We start from the raw sequence: 22,206 nt of genomic DNA on the forward strand, positions 1-22,206 counted from the left end.
GCTAAACTAAACTACTGGACAGGTAAGCACAGGATTTTGCAATTTGAAGCAGATCCAAATAACACTTTGTTCGAGGTACATGCTCTCGGCCATTCTAGAAAACCACTGTGATCAGCAACTGGTAACAACAATCTGGTCTGAAGTCAGTGGTCCGGTATTTTATGGGAACATTATCAAGATTGTGACATGCACCTATATAAGGAAGTACATACCACACTGACACTTTGGCTTGTTACACAAATGACCTCCTGGTGCACAAAGGGATCTATTTCCTCTGCAGAGAATTGTTCCCTTTTACTACATGGCAAGTCCATCATTATTATAGCATTCTGCTATAAGTGCTAGCTCGCTTGAAGGGACAGCAGTCTGATTGATTCATGTCCACCGAGCCAGGATTAATTAAGACAAAGCAGTATAAAACTTCTGACCTATGCACAGATGCATCTTAATAGAAAAAAAATGTGAACGAATCTGGTTCCCTGGACATTTCTGTGCCTGGGATTTCACTGGTCTAGTTTTCTTAGCAGTAGTGGGTGGGTAGCTCTTTCCAGTGACAAAGCCCTGGTAGTGTTTGCTCCCCGCCTTGCAGTAAAGAATGTTAGTAGCTAACTGTTGAATAAAGAGAGCGGAATATTTTCTTAAGGAGTTGGTAGAGAACAAAAAAAAGGTTTATTGTTAGCAGCTGCAGCTTCTATGATAATTGTATCTTGTTTATAGTTAGATACTGACTATTCTGTGTCATGAAATAAACTCTATGGAATGTGGACTCGTGAAAAACATTTAAATTGACAGTGGGCCGACAAAAGGATTGACTTTCATTACAAGTAGGACTTAACATTTTATTCGGTACTTTCAGAACTTCTGTACAATAACCACACAATCAAGACCCGGAAATGATCACTTTTCTAAGTAATCCAGCTGTTTTGGAGCCACAGAAGAACCCTGCTTCGAACACATCACAAACAGACAGGAATATGGACTCTTCTCTTCAGAAAGTCTGATGCATCCACACTTTGACAGTCAGATCATTCTGCTAGGAGCTGCTTCTCATATTATTTTTCTAGAAAAACTATAAGAGAAAGAAACCGAAATGCCCTATATTAGTAATCCAATTTGAATGTTCACCAACCTCTATCAGAGGGAAACACACTGACAGCAAAGGCAGACTGCTTCTCTTCACCAACATGAAGCATGTAGAGAGCCACACTGGGAGGGGCAACAAAATACGAGGAGGAGCTACAACAAGCACAACAGGTGTTCATGCATCTGACCCATATGTCTCACATTGAAGAGCTTCTTTAAAAGAGTTTGAGAAAGGCTGAAGAAGAACGCAGTCAGATTAGAGTCTGATTAACAAACGTACCGCCGATGAAGAGACTCGCTTTTGGGGGACAGAGATGGCTGAAGCATCATTAGCTTCGGCTCAGCTGGAATGTGGCCGTTGGATTTTCTTGTACCTTTAACAGTCGAGTTAAAAAAGAGGGAGATCTGTTTATAACCAGAAACGATAAGCTGGAATTATTATGTAAAAATGGACCTGTGAGTACTCAATTAAGAGAGACTGTAAAAAATGAGCATCACCGGAGGCCATACAAACTCTGCCAGATCTGATTCTCACTTTTTTCCGAGAGGACACCTCTCCACTGTGTTAAGACTGCAAGCAATGCTGCCTGTCAGCAACATTTCATTTCCTGTAGTGTTGTTGCATGGACCAAATAATAAGTCAGCTCTGAAAAGTGGATCATTAAAGGCTGACAGCATATTTGCCCTTTATACGAGATTCTGTCACAATAGACGTGATCCGAGTCGAGTCCGACATCTAATGTTGAAAAGGATGCTTCTGAAATCACTGCTGTGGTTTATTGGGAGTTTATCTTCCGCAAAACCATTTGCATAATAATCCTGTGTACCTTTGCACAGATGCAACAAGGCCTTATTCAGACAGAGCAGAGCATCTTGAGTTACCCTTAGTGTAACAAACAACAGAAAGGTCCCCTCTTCTCGGCCTTCATTAGTTCCAATATACCTGCTGAAGAACAGCGTGATCTGTTTTTTATCTCACAAGCAGCAGCGATGGACACAGATAAACCGACACATAGAAAGTTATCATCTGTTTCAGCAATTTTTTTTAACAGCTTCTTTTTCTGCCAAACAGAGTCATTAACTGAAAGCTAAGCAGAACTGCATAATACACAGGAATCATTGTTACGAATAGTCCAGAGCTGCTGATTGAATGCGGCCTGCCGTGAGGGCAGCTGAAGTCCAGCCTGAAGAGGTGAGGTGTGGTTTCACCCTGGCCAGAGGAGACAAGGCACATGGCTCAAAAAGCATCAGCTAGTCTGAGAATTCCGCCGTTGGGTTTTGGAGGGTGGGTAGACCATGAGGAATAAAATTGGCTGATGCGTTTTGTCGGACAAAATATAACATGATAGGAAGTATTGAAATCATCATATATACTGCTGATTCTTTGAGGTTTGCATGGGGAGCTGGAGCCGAACCTAGCTGACATTTGGCGAGAGGCAGGATACACCCTGAACAGGTCGCAGGCGTATTACAGACCCAAAACAAACAACCATTCACGATATCACCTATGGTAATTTAGAGTCCCTAATTAATCTAAACCCAATCTGCATGTCTTCAGACTGTGGGAGGAAGCTGGAGCATAAAATAAAACCCATGCAGACACCTCACCACCCAAGTAATTCGATCACCAATGACTGCTAATTTTGCTCTTCTGCAATCAATTCAGGCAGGGGGAGCTAACGATTTTAGATGGCAGCGTAGAATAGAGACCTATGTGCTGTTAAGAATGAATGACGTGGGCTGGTGATCTCAAACAGCCATGCACATTGAGAGGACTGGACCGCATGCCTGAATATTAGCCGACGCCGTTCAGCTAGCCTGCCTGTTTGGATGAATCCCATCTCTTCTGAAGAGCAAAGCCCGATCACACAGCAACAGTCTATAAAATCCCTGTGGAGTGGAGGCAGGTTTGCACCCCTTGACCAAGGGTAGGAATGGGGCTAGAGACATGAAAACTAATTTTCCAGAAACATTTAACACCATAACGATTCATTTAGTTTTTAATGGGCTCAGACTCCTGACGAGATATGTGTTCAGCCCAACAAGCAGCGCTATTCTTGTGATGGAGGTCAGAAGTACGTTTGTCCAGGGGACGTGTGTTATGGTGTTAGTGCAGGGAGGAGATGTGTGCAAGCTGCCTGGACTGAGTAACCGGCACACCGACTATGATGAGGACGGCGGTTGAGGCTGAAGGGTCTATGTAGGGGGCGGCAAGATGGCTTCGGCTGAGGAAAACATCTTTAGCATCTGTTGACAGCTTCTTGAAGCATACTACGCTGCTTGGTTCCAGTCAAGGAGTAGCATGCAGTCTGATCTACTGTAGAAACGGGTGGTTGAAACGCAGAGGTGAAATGAGGAGCTATAGCTTGAGTGGATTCTGCTCAATCAAGTGGAAGTGGGATGGCAGTGGCATCACCGGGATGGACCAGAGCCTTATAAGTGACATGAAGCGGTGAGAGAGAACTAAAGGTGGAGTGGAGCAAATGGAGGGAGGAAAAATGTAGGACCTCTGACTATAATGGGTGGGAAGCTAGTTCAGTGCCGGTGTGTATCGAGGCTGGCCAGTGGAGGGCGGGCGCAGAGCCAAGACCAGCAGTGACACCAGGGTGGAGGGCGACAGGCCCACCGCGGCAGCAAGGCTGGAGAATTGCATATAAGAAGTATGCTTTTGTCTGGGCTGCCTTAGACATAGGTGTTGCGATCTCTTCTGTGATTTTGTTCCTCCACTGTAAATAATAAGAAAAAGGTCCCTTTGTCTTTAGTTATCGGCCTGGCATTGAGTCCAGAACCGTCCTGAGAGTCAGGGCAGGGTGCTGCCCTGGCTGTCAGGGTCTGTCCCTGAGGAGCTGGTGTCTGAGTCCGAGTCATCATTGTTGGGGTCGCCCTCTGCCAGGTTTTTCTCCCGTATTTGCCTGTGGGTGGTGCTGAGGCGAGCCTGCAGGCCCTGGTAGTTGAAACGACCACGCTTCTCACCAAATGGGTCCTGGGTAGAGGAGACAGAGAAGTAAGCAAACAGAGAGAGGTGAAACAGACAGAAACACCAGGTGCATGCTACTCCTTGACTCGAACCATAGCTGCTTACATCTGGCCACAGGTATAATCAAACATGCTACCGTTACATCATTTAAAACACAAATTGTGTTTTATCTACTTGTAAAATATTTCAAAATAAAAGACAATGATCTTCTATTAAATTGTTTTGTCCTTCTGCATTTTCATTTTTTTAAGAACCAGCCTGTGAGGACAAAACTGAGGTGAATACCAAACTGTGCTGACTCAGAATTGTTAAACACAGTAAAAGCAGTGATATACATCCATCCAACATTTCTGCTTGGATTTAATGGCTGATAGCATCAAATAAATTCCCACACTATTTGTATTTTTGAGATTTAAGTTGTCATTGATTAAAAAGTGTATAATGAGAAAAGGCAGATAAGAAACAAATGTAGTCACCTGCATGTTCTGTCCCTGTAGATGCAGTCTCTCTTTGCAGACTCCTTCATAGAAATCGTAGTATTCAAGGAAGGACTTCTCCATCACACTCCTAAAAACACAGAATGCATGCACCATTTCAGTTTTTGTTTTCAAGGCATGAACTCTAGAAAATGTGTTTTAAATAAAAATACAAGAGCTTCTCTGGTCAGACTGGCTTATAACAGGAACATTTCTGGAGCATGTGGCGTCTGGGTAGAGCATTCAGATGGCAGGACATGACTCTAAATTCCAAAGTGGAAATCATGTTTTTTATCAGCAACAGCTCTCGAATCTCAGGGTTTTTGCAAGCTGAAATCTTCATGAACTGCAAACTGTATATGGCCCCTCTTTTCATCCTGAGATACAAGTCATCTTTCTGGGGGGTTATCAGTTATTATTTGAAGGCTCAAAGGAGAAACTCCCAATATTGTCCAGAGCAACTAACTTGGACATTGTTGCGTTGTCACATACAGCCCCTCCAGATAATTTCAAGGGACTATCTGGAGTTCAGTGCATGTCTAAAAGCAGCTTTAGTTAATAAGCACAAAGAAGTTGTTTTATTTTGTTCTATGTTGTTGTTTTATGTACAGTACACCATGTAGAGTGACGATGAAATATAGTTAAAAATATAGAAGACATTTTACATTACACAAATAAAAGCATATTACAGGCGGAAGGACAAAAGGATGATTCAGACATTTATGTAAGGGCCTGTTCAGACTTTATATTAACATCATATCTTGAGTGATCAGATCACAAATCGAAGTTTGTTTGTTCACACTTGGCATTCGAATGTTTCTTAACAAGTCTCCAGGTGAGCACTTGCTCTTTTAAGCCAGTTTGAAAGTAGGTGTCTGTGTGTCATGGTAGGAGGGAGAGAGAGGAGCCAGGATGTCAAAAGTTATAATGTGTCAGTGGCCAAAAAACAATCAATGTATTTAGGTGGTCCATCAGTGTGGCCCAGGACACATGGGTGCATTGTAGAGCTGCTCACTTGGGATCGGATCACTCAGGATGGATATTTATATGAAGTCTGTTCAGGGGTGTAAGTCTCACCACAGAGCTTTTGGACAGGAGACTTTGCCTTCCAGCATGTCACACACTGCCACCCTCATGGTTTCATGGCGGATACACTCGTTGTAGTTCTTACTGTCTCCTGGGTGATGCTCCTGAGACACACAAACACACACATATAAATATATATATTTATATCAATAACAAATAAACAAACAACAACAAAAAATATATACATATACCCACTCATCAATTAAACCCTCGCCGGTTTTAAAACAATGTGCATCAACTCCATCTTAGGTCACACACACTACCTGTTCAAAGCCAGGTTCGTTGTGATAGGGGTTCTCTGTCATCAGAGACTGGATAGAGATGAGGACAGATGAGATGCTCTGAGCTGGACTCCATGCTGGGCCAGTCCATGTCCTAAACACAAACACACAACTTACAGCACCCTATAAAAGGTTAAAGTGAGGTAACTTATTTATCATCATGATGGACCATCCTTGATGGATCGTGGTGAGAAAAAAGAATCCAGACTTTGAAAAGAATGACCACTTACCCCAGGATGCTGAGGCAAACCTTGCCATTGCGGTAGAAGTTGGGGTTGAAGCGGACTGTGTTGTGTCCTGTGGTGATGAGCTTGACCCGGGGTGGGTGGATGGGGTAGTCAGGTGGGCAGCGGAACAGGAAGAGAAAGAAGCCGCCCTCATATGGAGTGTCAAATGGCCCTGTGATAAGTGCGTGGATCTGTAGGGAATAAAAGAAAATGTAAAGGTTAATTAGGTCGAGAAGTTGGTTTAATGGACAGAAGATAGGGAAGAATGTTAGGAGAAGAGATTGGTGGGTTGAATAATAGACCATGAGAACTGTACATAGGCAGAGAGGGATGCTGGGGACAAAGAGATCATGGGGCAGAAAATTTGACCTAGAAAAACACTGACAATATCCACATCATACAACTCTGAGAGAAACAAGGGTACAAATAACGACATTGACAAGAGTCAGTGATCTCCAGACCTAAAAATATCACTCCTTCAACAAGGATTTCCGGTCTGTTTTCAACACAAGTTGAACTGGAAAAGCCCATTGTGCCAGTAAAAGTGTGCGACATGCTGGAAAGCACCCTTTCACTGCTCAACAAACAAACATAAAGCAATCTATGAGGAATTCAAAGTAGATGAAATACAGGCCTCAAGTAACTGGACACGTGAAACTTGGGTGTGATTTCATTATTAATCAACGGTTCACTTCACTTACATCCTTTTTCAGGGAGCTTTCACATGCCATTCTTGGTCTTGTTGGCATAAGGATGGAGTTTGTTCTTTTGTCATGGGAAATGCTTGGTTATGTGCCAGGCAGTAGACCAGCTGACCTGTCTCCATGACAATAGGGCAAACTCCATCTGAAAACAAACTCAGGGAGATGTAGTAATTCTGTGAAATTCATCTTTGTATTTTTTTTATACAGAAGAAAAGGTTATTATTGCTGCAGGGTTTTGATTCAGGCTGCAACTGAAGAGACAAGGACACTGTTGGCCATTTATATAACTGTAAAGGATTTTTTTCCTGAAACTTAAATTTAACAGAAGATGACCAATCCCCCCCAGGACCCTCCCAGGTGTCAAGTACTGAGTGGTCATTTAGTGCTTGTGATAACAAGGTAATCCCTATAGCTTCAGACTCTGTAAACATAATGCTGTGTGGTAGCTTTCAATTCATTATTAGTGAAAAGTTCTGTGTCAAAGCCTACTGTTTGGCTCCATCTTATTTCACCCTTTCTCCTTACCCCTTATCAATCAAATTTTATTTGTATAGCCCATATTCATAAAATTACAATTCGTCTCATAGGGCTTTAGGTTGCTCACTGCTCTGTGTGTCCTGCACCAGATGGGTCAAAAGCAGGGGTTAAATTTCCCTACCTGCATGAGTGTGCCTGTACATTCACAGTCTTTTTTATTATTTCTTATTGTGTGGTCACTGTGAGAAAATCGGGTTAACTTTTCTTCTTGCTAATGTCAGACTGCACTGTAAAAGAAAACTGAGATATGTTTTTAGAAATGTCAATATGCGTGATGATAATTGCTGGAAAAACTTTTTGAAAGGAGAGGAAAAAAATGGTGTCCCACATTTCCATGCGGCAGCTACTTTTAGAGCAACAGACACACTTTTGTATATTTACCAGAGCAGATGCATGTAAATGTGGTACCAACAGCAGAGCACATATTTTACTCCATCAGCGCTTGGCTGAGCTCAATCCACAGCCAGGTGCGGTATTGAAGAACTAACTTTTATTAATTTAGTTTTTTACATATCACCATCTTAAAATATACAATCAATGAGTTTTTTTTGTTAAATCCCCTCCATTGTGGATTGCAATAAAAAGTATTTTCTCTACTTTATTCTGCAAGAGTTCACTTATGTTAAAAACATATTTACTCTGGCTCGCATAATTTCAATGGCTCAATATTGTCTACTTGTATCTGCCTTTGATGTTGTATTTTTAACATTTAAATTCTGCTTGTTTCATTTTTATTTTCGACAATATTTAATTTGTTGTCTCCCCGATTTTGAATCCTAAATTATATTTACAATTTTAAATCCAGTTAGTGTCCTTAGGATTATGGCTATAAACCCCTCACTCACTGGCCCAGCTTTACGTTTCCTTTAAATAGTCTCCTATTTTTTGCCTTCAAATACTCATTAATCCCCTTTTTACCATTGCTTCATGCGAGCCGCTGCACCAGTCTCTCTCTCTCTCTCTATTATTGTTCTTTCGTACAGATCTGAGTGTCTGTGTTGAGTCTATGCTGACCAGTTTCCAGAACCTTTAAAAGTCTTTTGGCACCAAATTCATTGTATGGTGTTGGTCAAGAGTCCTCAGGTTATAATACTCTCTGCACGGAGCAGACGCTTGCAGTTTCATTCAGTAAGGGTCTAAAACTAAGCTTGTCCTTTGACAAACAATGGCAAGACCAAATTTATGGATGTCTTTATAGATTCTTGCTCTTTTTCAGCTGCTGGTTCAGTGAGGTTTGGTTCTGGAAAGATAATATGATATCTTTGGAATCTGTGGAGTAGGCTGTGATTTGAAATAACTGAGTTACTAGCATGATCTTCAGTACTGGCTTTGTGGATATGTATAGTTTTAGTGTTGTGTTGACATGCTGATTAAGTCAGTTTAGGGTTAGAGAAAAATTGTTTGCACAGTGCTACCTGCTTGTTACAGTTACATCTGCATCTCAGATGCACCGTCTGTGACTCTGGTTGTGTCAGATAGCACAACACAATTTGATGACATTGAAACAGTGGCTAAACCTAAATGGTGACTCCCTGAGTTGGGTGAAAATGTTGTTACGGGCATTTAGCAGCGCTTCTGACCATTACGTATGACTATGTTGCTTCATATTTAACATGCTCTTTTGTTAACGGAGTTACAAACACCACTCAGGGTTAAGGGGTTACCATATGTAATAATCTATACAATTCTCAAGACCTAAGATGATCAATAGCTGCAGCCCTTAATTAAGTTTATTAGTAGTAGTAGTAGTAGTAGTAGTAGTAGTAGTAGTACATGCAATTTTTGTTTTGTTTAGATCAGTTATTTAAAATGTAAGTCATGGTAGTGTAGGCTGCTGATGTTCGACCATAGTGGCATTGCTACACCAAACTCAGATAAATGTTGATCAGTTGTGATCGTAAATGAGAGAACGTATGTTAAGACCAGGTCTGAACAGAGCCATAGTGTGAATGCTCTCTCAGACAGGACATGTTACCTTGGTCATGTCTTGAGGATCAGGAACGACAAACATCCCTGGGGGAGGTTCCTTGTAGATTGACATGATATCCCTGCAGATACAAAGAGAGAATGCGAGGGAGACGGATGAAGTTCCCACTATGGCAGTGTGATCATAGAGAGGAGTCTATAGATATATACATCACTGAAGCTTTTGGAAATAACAAATACTTTTCCACAAACAACTTGCTGTCTATGTTTTTCATAGGTACTAGCTCTTTAATCGAAGAAGTCACACTTAGTTCAAACTTTCTAATGGATTCTCCTGATTAACTTCCACAGAACTTGTGATACCTGGGTTGACACTACAAAGAGGAAGTGAAACACCTCTCTTTGTAATTTGGGTGAACTGACCCTTTAATAACTTTGTAGTTTTGTTCAATTAAGATCTGACATAACACATGTTGAATGTAAGTGTAGATCAAAACAAAGCAGGTTTTCCTGATATGACGTATTACTGTACTAGGCTAATTGATTCAAGTACGTGATCGCATAAACTGCTTTCACTTTCGCTTTTACTCGCATCGTTGAGTTTGCAGGCGTCTATACAAATGGAAATTGCTAAATGCGTGTTTTCGATTAACCATTGCACTTGTGGTTATTACCTCTTTATCCTCAGGATGCACTGCTGGGAAGCCTTCTCGTTGTCCCAGTCCGTACTGAGGGTCGGGTCCCAGGGCGTGGTGTGGATTTGGGATAGGAGGCCCGCTCCTGCCACCCCGCCGACACCCAGCGCGATACCGGGGAGAGGCAAGACGGTGTGTAAGGATGGCGACACGGCCACGACCGGTGGCAGGATGCCGGGGCTGAATGTGGTCCCAAACCCGGCAGCGGTAGCAGTGACAGCGGACATGGGTGCCATTACAGTGGTAAGGCCACTGTGGACGACCGCAGCGGGAGGGGGGAAGGCCGGGCTGGAGCTCGGGTGATCACCGATGGCTACCGAGGCCCCCCCGGGAAGAGAGTTGGTTAGAGTCGGCAGCAGCGAGGCTCCGCTGCCATGTCCGGTGACGCCTGAGCCAAGGGCACTGCCACTGGACTTCTCTCCGAAGCTGTCCGCCATGGCTCTGAAGCTAGCAGGCTAAAGCACAAGCTACGGTGTTGAGAGCCAGACAGTGCTTATGGTTTGCTAACGTTAGCTTAGATGACAGCTGAGTTACGTCTGCTAGTTTTCCGGTCCGATTGGATCAGAGAGCCGTCTGCCGGGGCAGGGGTGAAGCCACAAAACACTGCATTTCTTCCCACGACATGGTGGCTACTTGTGGTTAGCTGAACTGCACTTGTCCCAAGGCCTCCAAAAAGTAAGAGGTGGTCAGAGAAATGACTCAGTCTACCTCGCTTCGCCTCGTCAGCCACTCCAGGGCTCGGGGGTTGTCGGTTTACCGGGATGTGGTGTCAGTAGAAAGGGTTTAAAACCGACCGCATCCTCTGAAGTCCGTAAACACAACGTAACTTCAGGATCCGAGTCTCACCAAGCTACTCAACGATAACACACGCACGACATCCGGTGTGAACTTTCAAGTTAAAGGTTCCCTCTGGCTGTGTCGACTGTTGAAATGATCAAATCAAAAATATTAGTGACAAATTGTTATATAGATCGACTGAAATCCTTTCATATTGTGGCGATCGATGATCCGGATGCTCTGACTGGACAACATGCAGGTGCTCATGGGACTGTGATGTGTGATGTGTTTTGACTGATACTGGTACTATGGGATGTAGGGTCTGTGGTGGTGTCCATCCACTGCTCATGTGAGAAGTTTAATTAATTGTCCCCTGCTGTCATGCAGTGTATGGGATGCATGGAGAGTGTTGGATGAAGGTTCTCTATACAATCCCTGCATGAGCTCATGCGGTTGATATCTATGCCCTACAGTGGTGAATCTGAGATTTAGGAAAAGCTCCTGAGGCTATTGGGATATTGAACAAATCAAGTAATAATACTGAGGGGTAAATGATAAAACAAGAAACATAAACAAATAAAGTATTTGTTTCTATGACTGCCAATCTAGAGGACGTTAATGGTCAGCTCAGTTTTGAGACTGCACCCACACATTCAAATTCTCCTCAGTGCAGCCGGGCTAAGCAGGGCCTTGTTTAATCATTTCAGATCACATGATTTAATAAGGGGAACTTATCTCAGGAGCTCCCAAAATATAAACAGTTAATTAAATGCCCGACCAGGGGGGAGAACACCCTGGATCACTGCTACAGCACCATCAGCAAGGCTTATCATGCAGTCTCCCGCGCTGCCCTGGGTCTGTCCGACCACGCTCTCATTCACCTGATCCCGGCTTACAGACAGAAACTCAAGATTTCTAAACCTGCTGTGCTGAGATCAAAGAACTGGAGCAGCAGAGAAGCTGTGGAGGAGCTGCGTGACTGCCTTGAAAACACAGACTGGGACATTTTTAGAACTGCCACTTACAGCCTGGACGAATATACAGATGCTGTGACGTCCTACATCAGCTTCTGTGAAGACCGATGTATTCCAACACGCACCAGGGTGTGTTATAACAACGACAAGCCCTGGTTCACAGCAAAACTCAAACAGCTTCGTTTGGAGAAAGAGGTGGCCTTCAAGAGTGGGGACATGGATAGGTTCAGACTAATTAAATACTCGTTTGGCAAGGAGATTAAGGAGGCCAAACGACTGTATTCAAAGAAGCTGGAACAACAGTTTGCAGCACACGACTCCTCGTCAGTCTGGAAAGGCCTTCGGGTGATCACCGGCTGCAAGACCAAATCCCCCCACTCTGTGGAAGACTTGAGACTTGCCAACGATCTGAATGACTTTTATTGTAGATTCGATAGACCCTCTCAAACCCCCCCCGCATCTATCACACCTCTTCTCCCCAGCCTGGACAAAGACACTAGCCCCCCCCACAAAATGGCCCCAGACTGCCCCATCACCTCCATCCCCCCCTTCACACCTCTCTCAATTCAGGAGAGAGATGTAAATAAGCTCCTGAAGAAACTGAACCCCCGCAAGGCAGCTGGACCAGACGCTGTCTCCCCCTCTACACTGAGGCACTGTGCGGATCAGCTTTCTCCATTGTTCACGGACATTTTCAACACCTCACTGGCTGAATGTGTTGTACCCGCCTGCCTGAAAACATCCACCATCATCCCCGTTCCCAAGAAGCAGAGGATCACAGGCCTTAATGACTACAGACCAGTCGCCCTGACCTCTGTAGTAATGAAGACCTTCGAGCGACTCGTGCTGACCCACCTCAAAACTATAACCAACCACCTCCTCGACCCGCTGCAGTTTGCCTACAGAGCCAACAGGTCCGTAGACGATGCAGTCAACATGGGACTCCACTTCATCCTCCAGCACCTCGACTCCCCCAGCACCTACGCCAGGATCTTGTTTGTGGACTTCAGCTCCGCATTCAACACCATCTCTCCAGCTCTTCTCCGGGACAAGCTGACCCAGCTGAGCGTGCCTGACCCCACCTGCAGGTGGATCACCAACTTCCTGACCGACAGGAAGCAGCGCGTGAGGCTGGGGAAGCTTGTCTCTGACACCCGGACCATCAGCACTGGAGCCCCTCAAGGTTGTGTGCTCTCTCCTCTCCTCTTCTCCCTCTACACCAACAACTGCACCTCCAGCCATCCCTCTGTCAAACTCCTGAAGTTTGCCGACGACACCACCCTTATTGGATTAATTTCCAATGGGGACGAGGCCGCCTACAGAGAGGAAGTTAACAGCCTGGCTTCCTGGTGCAGCCAGAACCACCTGGAGCTGAACGCTTCAAAAACTGTAGAGATGGTGGCAGACTTCAGGAGGAGCCCAGCCCAAACCGCCCCCCTCACCATGTGCGACTCCCCAGTTAAAACAGTGGAGTCATTCAGATTCCTGGGGACGATCATAGCACAGGACCTGAGGTGGACGGAGAACATCACCTCCATCACCAAGAAGGCCCAGCAGAGGATGTTCTTCCTGCGGCAACTGAGGAAATTCAGCATGCCGCGGAAAGTGATGGTTGAGTTCTACACAGCCATCATTGAGTCCATCCTCACCTCATCCATCACCGTTTGGTTCGCTGCCTCCACTGCCAAGGACAAGGGCAGACTGCAGCGGATCATTCGGTCAGCTGAGAAGGTCATCGGCTGTGACCTGCCGGCTCTCCTAGACCTGTTCCACTCCAGGACCAGAAAGAGAGCAGGCAAGATCATCGCTGATCCTTCCCATCCCGGTCACCACCTGTTCCAGAGACTTCCATCTGGGAAAAGGTTCCGGGCCGTCAGGACTAAAACCTCGCGTCACCTGAACAGCTTTTTCCCCATGGCAGTGGGGCTCACAAACAAGCCCCCCCCATCACACTGACTCTGCTGACCCCCCCCCCCCCACCCTCGCACATAATTTATAACACTACATTATTGGCACTACCACCAATCTTTGCACCTTAAAACCGCACACAACACATTTACTGTATATATTATTTTTTCGATATTGTTGTTTTTTATATTGATGTTTATATTGCTCTATATTGTTGTTTTTATATTGTTGTTTGTAAAGTGCACCAACCACACCAAGGCAATTTCCTGTATGTGAAAATATACAAGGCAATAAAAAGAATTCTGATTCTGATTCTGATTCTGATGATGAACTAAAATCAGCTCAGGATATAAGGACTTGTTTGATTCCCACCATGCACATAGATCCTACCAATCTATCCATCGGCTACTGCTCATACTTTTGAGGGTCATGATGGGAGCTGGAACCAATCCCAGTGGGCGAGAGAGGCAGGATACATCCTGGACAGGTCACCAGTCAATCACAGGGCCAACACACAGTCAACTTCTCGCTTTCAATCGTACTTAATTTAGAGTCTACATTTCTCATAACGCCAATCTGCATGTCTTTGAGATGTGGGAGGAAGCCAGAGTAGCCAGAGTAGAGAAAAGACCATGCAGACAGGGAGAACATGCAAACTCCACACAGAAAGACCCCAGCCAAATCAAGAATCTAACCAGAAACCTTTTTACAGTGAGGCAACAACGCCCGATGACCATTATCTAACAAACACCATTTATTGTAATTCAATTTTTCGCCTTAAGTCAAAACCAGGTCTCCACAGCTACACCACTATTTCACAGTCATAACTTTGGAAAATCAATAATGTTGATGTTGCCTTTTTTTATCATTGAATACGACAATCATACATCCATAGTATGAAGGAAAACTGTAATGTTTTGCTTTGTCAACGCTTACCATTAACATACCACTTTTCAAGATTCACACACAGTCGTGCCTCCTGTAGTATTTTAGGTTTAAATTTGTGCTCTGCTTATAACCCATCTGGTGCAGGAAAATACTGAGCAGTGGGCAGCCATGTACGGCGCCCGGGGAGCAGATGTTGGGGGAGTAAGGTGCCCTGCACAGGGGCACTAGACAGTGGGGTGGGGAGAATCCTCTTGGATTTTTGGACGGTCCAAGTGTTGTCCATCCAGGTTCGTTTTTTGTTGTTACTCTGTGGAGTCAAACCAGAGACCTTCCAGTCTGATGTCATCCCAATTTTCTGCCCAAAGTCCAGTTTTTTCTGCCACTAGCCTCTCCCTTATTTATTTTTTTAAATGTTCACATTACATGTCAGCTTAGTGATTAATTCCTCAACTGAAGGGATACCCTTTGCCAACAGGGAATCAAATATTTGATCAACTTTAAGTAAGATTTGCCACCCAAATTAATTTAGACATTTAGGTTTAGGAGAAAAAACAACCATTTGAACGAAAACAATCTTAACAAAATGCCAATCAAGTTTACAATCGCTACAAGCTTTTTTTCTTACAGCACACTATGGAACATGACCGCTTGCTCTCATAGGAGGATTTTTTTTCCCCCTCAAATGTGAATTGTTATAAAGAGGCTTAAATTCGCAGTGTAGGAATTAGTGACATCTAGTGGTGAAGTTGCGTGTTACAGCTGAATACCCCTCACCTCAACCTCCCCTTCCAAACATGTAAGTCATAAAAACTCAAGGAGTTTAATTTGTCCAGTTTTGTCTACTTTAAAAACATTGCTGTGTCCGCAGAGGACCCACTCCAAATGAGAATATAAAGTATGTAAATATAAAAGGGCCCAATCTATGGTAAAGAAAACGATTTGTATAATTTAGATGAAACACTTGTGATAACATCAACTGGATTATTTTATATAACATTTTTGTCAATATATCCACCAAATCTTACACACTGGAACTCTGAATTAAAGACAGACAAACATTGGTAGATGACCACATGAAAGAGACCAAGAGCTACAGATGAATTTCAGTAGTAGTAGTAGTAGTAGTAGTAGTAGTAGTAGTCTTTGTTAAAAAAGAGAAAGAACACAACAGATATCAGTTATTCCAACCATTTATTCTGGACAGATTTTTTCAACCGAAGTGAGGTCTTACATACAACTTCAGAAAAAACAAAAATAAGTGTAGGAACATAAAAATGTAGGATTGGAGGTTTGTTAATCTCAGATCTTTAATATTGTTTTTCCCCCTGTTGATTGGAATGGCCCATCAGCTCGTTCAGAGTTCCCGTTCTGGAAACCCTCCGCCCCAGCTCTTCAGATGGAAGGAAGGGAGGGAGGGAGGAAGAAGGGAGCAGGGAGGGGATAGGAGGCAGAAGGAGGGCAAGGAGGTACAAGTGAAGGGAAGAGAGGCGTGGGTGTGCTTCCACATTTACATGGCGAACAGGATGAGGAACGCCACCATCAGACAGAAGAGACCCATAGCCTCAGACAGAGCAAAGCCCAAGATGGCATAGGAGAAGAGCTGCTGCTTCAGGGAGGGGTTCCTGTGGAGGAAAGCACAGAGGAGTCAAACATATAGTCAGGCTATCAGGAAAATAGAGCCACAACTAATGCACTGTAAACGCAGCGAGAAGATTCAGGCTATCAGGTACATAGAGCCACAACTAATGCACTGTAAACGCAGCGAGAAGATTCAGTTTCTGTTGAATCTCATCCATACTACTACTACTACTACTACTATATAGCCTTCACGGATTTGTCAGGCTCCCATCACATGACCCCCTTTAAAGAGAAAACAACCAGTATCAGCCTTAGCAACCAGTATACAACACAACATGGATTATCAATTACAGGTGTTACTGACCCGAATGTCTATGCAAACATTAGTTGTGTATTAAAGTTCATCATTTTACAATCGGTAACATGTGTATGAGATGAGCCATTGTTCGTTTGTAGCCTAGCTCTCTCTGAATCTAACAATAAAGTGCTTCCGGTGTACGCAAGTGTTAGTCATACACGTTAGTATGGAAGGGACCTAAAACATAGGAGCCAAAATGTTCATGTGGATGAAGCCTTGGAGGAGTTGTTTCATTTTGGAAGCTGCAGTTGGTTTTGCAGAGTGTCTGCTGTTTGGACTTTCATTCATTTGAACAGATTAGACAGAACAACTGTCAACATGATGCAGTGCAGTTCAACAGTACTGCAGCTTTCAACAAGTTGAAAAATGAATTGCATTAAATCAAACATGGAACTCCGTCGATACAAGGCTTTCGTTTCATGCATGTATTGTGCTCAAATGTTTATCATAAGGCCTCACTGCGTTTACACTCACTGGCAGTAACATCCATAAGAGTGCCCCCACCCTGTAAGCCTTACAATCCACAACTCAGGGGCCATTCTATTGAGCCCTTACGTTGGTATCATGTTAGAAACAACTCAAGTTTAGGTAACAGTTTGTTGTGGCCATTCCTTTCACAGATATTGGTACATTTACAGCTATAAAAGGTAATTGCGTTCTTTCTTTATACTCCTTTCCCCTCAGAACAGCTGAACATGGATGTAGAACTAAACATGATGTTGCAGCTGTACTGTCAGCAAATTGCTGCCACTAGGAAGGTTTTGATATGACAGTAGCATGCAGCTTTCAGGCAATGTAGTTTATATGAAAAGACTGGATAAAATGCAGTTTGTTTTGGACAAATACTGGTTTGACTTCAGTCTGCATTTTTAACAGCACTTTAAGTGTTAATATCCTTTATCATTATATTTACTAATTATTAATCTGAAGGAATTGGGTTCTTTCCAGCACTTGCTGGACTACATACAGACAACTTTCATTTAGTATTGTGCTTAATTTGCCATTACTTTAACAAGTAGGCTGATGATGCAGATGAAGTCACTCCTGTAATTATCCAACCTAGTTTGATTTAGAGTTTCAAAAGCACGAGAAGCACCTCAAAGTGCTGTGGACCAAATCATCCAAATGGCTGATGTGTAAAATTGTTACCTGGCATAGCCAATGATGAGGCTGCCGAACACTGTTCCGATTCCAGCTCCTGAGCCGGCCACACCCACTGTGGCAGCACCAGCACCAATGAACTTGGCGGCGGTGTCGATGTCTCGGGAGACAGCGCTGGTCTGGAAGGAGCGAGTTGCGACTACAGATTGACTCAGTGGCAACAAGGCCTGGGAGAGGAGAAAGTAGTTATTAATTGCCTCTGCTACGCATCAGCAAAGAGCCAATGAGTCAGACTGATGTTGAGAAACAGAAAATAGTTAAAAATTAAAGACTCTTTGATTTATTCAGATTTTTTCAAACCAAAAGATACTAGTGTTATATCGGAGTGGAGAATGTGAAAAAAACCAACCTGCTGCTCTACTGAGGCTTCAGGTCTGTTGAAGAGGGAGACTGAGACTGGCCGGGCGAGGACTCTGGACCCTCCACGCAGCTACATTCACAACAGAAAAAGAAGAACACATTAAAACTCACAATGAGAAATTGTGCATCCCCCAATTTATTTTCTACAGCCAAGATCAAAATAGAAGAGGCCTTAACAACTAATCTCAACTAAATTTGAAGCCTCTATAGGCACTTTAATGTCGTATCGAAATTAACAGAGTGTAGCAGTAATGTGAATCACAGGACGTTCTCAAACATGACTTGCAGTTAAAATCCTGAGAATTGGCTCGGCGGGAGGCTCTCTACACCAACAAGGCCACAACAGGTGGAGCAGTCAGAAGCAGGAAGCGATGTATTAACTACTTAACACACAGACACCCGTGTCGGCTCTTATCACCACAATCTCTCCTGACCTATCTGTATGCGTCTTCTCCATGTCTGACGCCACTTTTTCAACGTGAGATTGTGCGACTTCAAACTAGGAGGCCAGTCGGAGAAGTTCGCAAAGACTGCAGGGTGTCGCAATCTGACATTCACACATGCACCTCCTTCAGTGAAAATATGGAGGTACTGTGTAGTTATATGCATGTCTTAAGCAGCTATACAGAGTTTAATGAGTTCAGGAAGCGCTCGAATCTGGCGGTAAACACTTGTATGACTACTGCAGGCCAGCAGAATTATTAGCCACACTAGTATTGAAATCCTCGCAAAGATTAATTTAAGTAAAAATAGTGATTCAGAGAGTTAATTTGCTAATGCATGTGTGTAAATGTCATGTAAATAGATTTACATAGTTTTAATCAAGTAAACTGCAAAGCCCTTACATTTGAGAAGCTGAAATTAACCAAACAAAATTTAAATTAATAATGATTTACCAATTCATTTGCAGATTAGCTTTTTGTTTATTGATTGAAAAGCTTATTGTCTCAGCTCTATTACCTTGTCTTTTAAATCCATGTTGGCAAATTGCATTTGATAAATCAAAATTAGCAAGATAACTAATTTCTACAATCAGTGTATCCACTCAACCCAGCCCTGGCACTACATTATGGCAAATATGTACTGTGGTGTTCAGCAAGTCAGATTTAAATTTGGAACTGTGTCCTCCACCACTTGTCCCTGACTGGGATGGCCTTCTGGCTGCAGTGTCAGCTGACATGGAAATGCCACAGCCTATGCAACAGTCTCCAAGCATCAACCCAGTGTGGCCACCCCCCATTGACAACTCGCTCAAGTTGGAAGTGTGTCCTTGAAGTCAATGATGGCAAAAAGTTTATGACTCCCCAGGCATCTATGTGTCATCCTTTGGAGTCATGACACTGACATTTTAAGATTATTGTTTCAATGGGTTGTTTTTTAAAATGCGTGTTTAGTGCTTACTCTTGGTATATTAGGGAATATTAGAACCAAGTTTCAAAGCTACAATCTTCAACGTTTTCTCAGCTGTACATGTCATTAGATGTTCAAAGTAAGACAGCTTACATACCAAAGCAGGTGAGGTGACAAACTTGGCGCAGGCGTACATGGCTGGAACCTGGGAAAGAAGAAACAACATTAGTGTCTTCAAACACAGCGGATGAAGCAGTTGATTCAGTGACCTGATTAACGTCAGTCATGTTCACATTAAGTAAACCTGGAACTTTTCAAGTTGAAAGAAAGAATGACATATTGTTGTCATACAGACCTGCTTGTATAACATACACTTACACAAAAGTCTACCAATCTTCATAAAAGTCTTAGATCAACAGAATGTGTACACTACATCAATCCATGTCCCAAGGTTATGACTTCAGATTCTTTTCAAATCTGTGTGCTGCCTTGAAGTCTGAACAGATGATTTAAAGAGTGAGAGCTAAAGCTTCAGTACATGGCTGCAAGGTTAACTTGTATATAGCTCAGGGTCAAAGTGACACACATGCTCGTGGAAATAGATTTCAGGTGTATAAAGTCCTGATTCCAAAAACTTGAATTATATACCACCGGGTGACAGTAATCTTAAGTATGCAAATGTCTAGCAACAAGTTCACAGATGAGAAGTGGATCTCTGGTCAATGGCTCCTGACCAGTTCAGCCAGGAAGCTAATCCAATTTCATCGACTACTGCGAGGATCAGCTCCAGACTAAACCGCTAAACGTCCACACATGCTGCAGAATGAATGGCTTCAGCACTCCCACTCTCAGACGCCATTAGCTGCGACCTGGAAGACATGTCCGATTGCAACGTTCAGCTGTTCCAAGATGTGCAGTTTGACCATTGTCATCATGTAGAGGAAGGACAAACACGATTTTAACTATATCAAAAAAGGAAAGGGGGGTAGCTCGCGTCGATCTGTCAACTGTTTGGCAGACTGTCAGCGTAGAGGAGAGCTAAGTTGCTAAGCTAACCAGCTAGCAGCGGTGAAGGTCAAAAAAAGAGCCGCAGACGGTCAAATGGGGCCTAGAAAGCAGGGTCAGTGCACCCCCTGCTAGAATGACCCCTCGCCGGGTGGGAGTGCAATGACATGGCGTGAGACGCCCCCGCGTGTGTCCGACAGGAGTGTCCTTTCAGCGTGAGACTCCCACGGAGCACGGAAGGCCCATCGTGTCAGACATTTTACGTTCAGCCGCCTGTCAGCGGAGCCTGGCAGCGCTGAGCCCGGTGCGACCCGCCGCTCGCACAAGATGTACCCCGGTCTGTCCCGACGCTCACTCCCCATGTTAGCGATGCTCCCCTCGCTGCCTCGATGATAAACCGGGAAAACACGCACTGCTCAGATCAATAAGTCATTCCCAAGAACCCAAGTCATTGAATGGCCGACCTAGCTTACTAGCTACCGTTAGCAAAGACAGCTAGCTTCCCAATATGTACTGACACTTCACACGCAGCCGGTTAACCGTCACACACACAAATGCATTAATGAAGCGGTCCACGGAGGTTACAGAGAGGAGCAGCCGCTGAGGGATACAACATTACCGGTTAGTTCGGGCTTTCGGAGGGTCCGGGATAATCTGCTCTCGCACAGCGGCAGTCAATGAATGTAGGCTGAGACGAACTGTCACCTTGTACTTTATAAGCTCAGCCTCTGCGTCCTAAACGTCCATTGGTCCTAGAAAACCCTCCTTCGTTCATAATTGGCCCATTGCCACTTCACATGCGTCCTTCCAGCCTATAGAATTGAGCTTTACTAAGGCACCAGGCTTTTGACTGGCCAAAAGGTTTGCGAAGGCGGGACCAATGGAACTTTCATTAATTTTATTGGACAGTATTGCCGCGAAGGACGGGTTTACTAGAGGCGACCTTTCAAAGCACATCCAGTGTCCTATACAGCTATTGGTTAGTCTACGGGAAGTCCCGCCTACACAAGAATATAACGATAAATGTCAGTATTCCTTATGCAAATTATATATCTATATATTGTATAATAAACAAATCATATTTTTTGATAATTGTTGGTTCAATTGTAGATTGTAGATCTTATTTTTTTAGAATATAGGACGAAAAGGTGAGTACCTTGTGTACGTTTGAAGGTCTTCTGCTCAATTTAAGTTGCCAGCTGCCAGTTGATGTAAGCAGGTGTTAGCGGCCAGCAGCGAATACAATCAATCTGTCATTATCATCAGGGTATGTACCACAGTCCTTTAAAATAACAGTAATCAAACCCCTTCTCAAAAAACCACCCTAGACCCAGAGGTTTTAGCCAATAACAGACCAATATCTAACTTCCCCTTCCTGTCTAAAATCTTAGAAAAAGTTGTAGCCAATCAGCTTTATGAGTTTCTCCAGAAAAATAATATATATGACTTCAGTGTGGGTTTAAAGCTAATCACAGCACAGAGACAGCCTTGGCAAAAGTCACTCATGACCTTCCAATAGCTTCAGATCAGGGATTTGTGTCTCTCCTTGTCCTGTTAGATCTCAGTGCAGCATTCAACACAATTGACCATCACATTTTATTACAGATTAGAACAGTTAAATAGCATTAAAGGAACCGCCCTAAACTGGTTTAAATCTTATTTTTCTGTTAACCATGGTGTTCCAGAGGGCTCTGCGCTCGGCCCAATTTTATTCTCATTATATATACTTGTACTAGGAAACATTATCAAGACACACTCAGTAAATTTCCACTGCTATGCGGATGACACCCAGTTATACTTGTCAATAAAACCCGCAACAAAGTAATCAAATAACTTTACTTCAAGCATGTCTCAA

At 43.6% G+C, this 22,206-nt stretch overlaps 2 protein-coding genes across 2 annotated transcripts; both read right to left on the reverse strand.

The window, feature by feature from the left end:
• Window positions 1–825: 825 nt before the first annotated feature.
• Window positions 826–10,846, reverse strand: ube2z (ubiquitin-conjugating enzyme E2Z). Its single transcript, XM_062408793.1, has 7 exons — window positions 9,972–10,846; window positions 9,347–9,419; window positions 6,134–6,321; window positions 5,886–5,997; window positions 5,614–5,726; window positions 4,537–4,627; window positions 826–4,066 (listed from the first exon to the last, which is right to left on the reverse strand). Exons 1-7 carry the CDS (start codon window positions 10,427–10,429, stop codon window positions 3,884–3,886), a joined length of 1,218 nt encoding a protein of 405 aa, XP_062264777.1. The 5' UTR covers window positions 10,430–10,846; the 3' UTR covers window positions 826–3,883.
• Window positions 10,847–15,713: 4,867 nt separating this feature from the next.
• Window positions 15,714–21,123, reverse strand: atp5mc1 (ATP synthase membrane subunit c locus 1). The gene is made up of 5 exons (XM_062408327.1): window positions 20,971–21,123; window positions 19,504–19,551; window positions 17,986–18,066; window positions 17,625–17,803; window positions 15,714–16,161 (listed from the first exon to the last, which is right to left on the reverse strand). Exons 2-5 carry the CDS (start codon window positions 19,540–19,542, stop codon window positions 16,047–16,049), a joined length of 414 nt encoding a protein of 137 aa, XP_062264311.1. The 5' UTR covers window positions 19,543–19,551; window positions 20,971–21,123; the 3' UTR covers window positions 15,714–16,046.
• Window positions 21,124–22,206: the final 1,083 nt, after the last annotated feature.

Source organism: Platichthys flesus, chromosome 16, assembly GCF_949316205.1.
Source record: "Platichthys flesus chromosome 16, fPlaFle2.1, whole genome shotgun sequence".
Classification (NCBI taxonomy): domain Eukaryota; kingdom Metazoa; phylum Chordata; class Actinopteri; order Pleuronectiformes; family Pleuronectidae; genus Platichthys; species Platichthys flesus.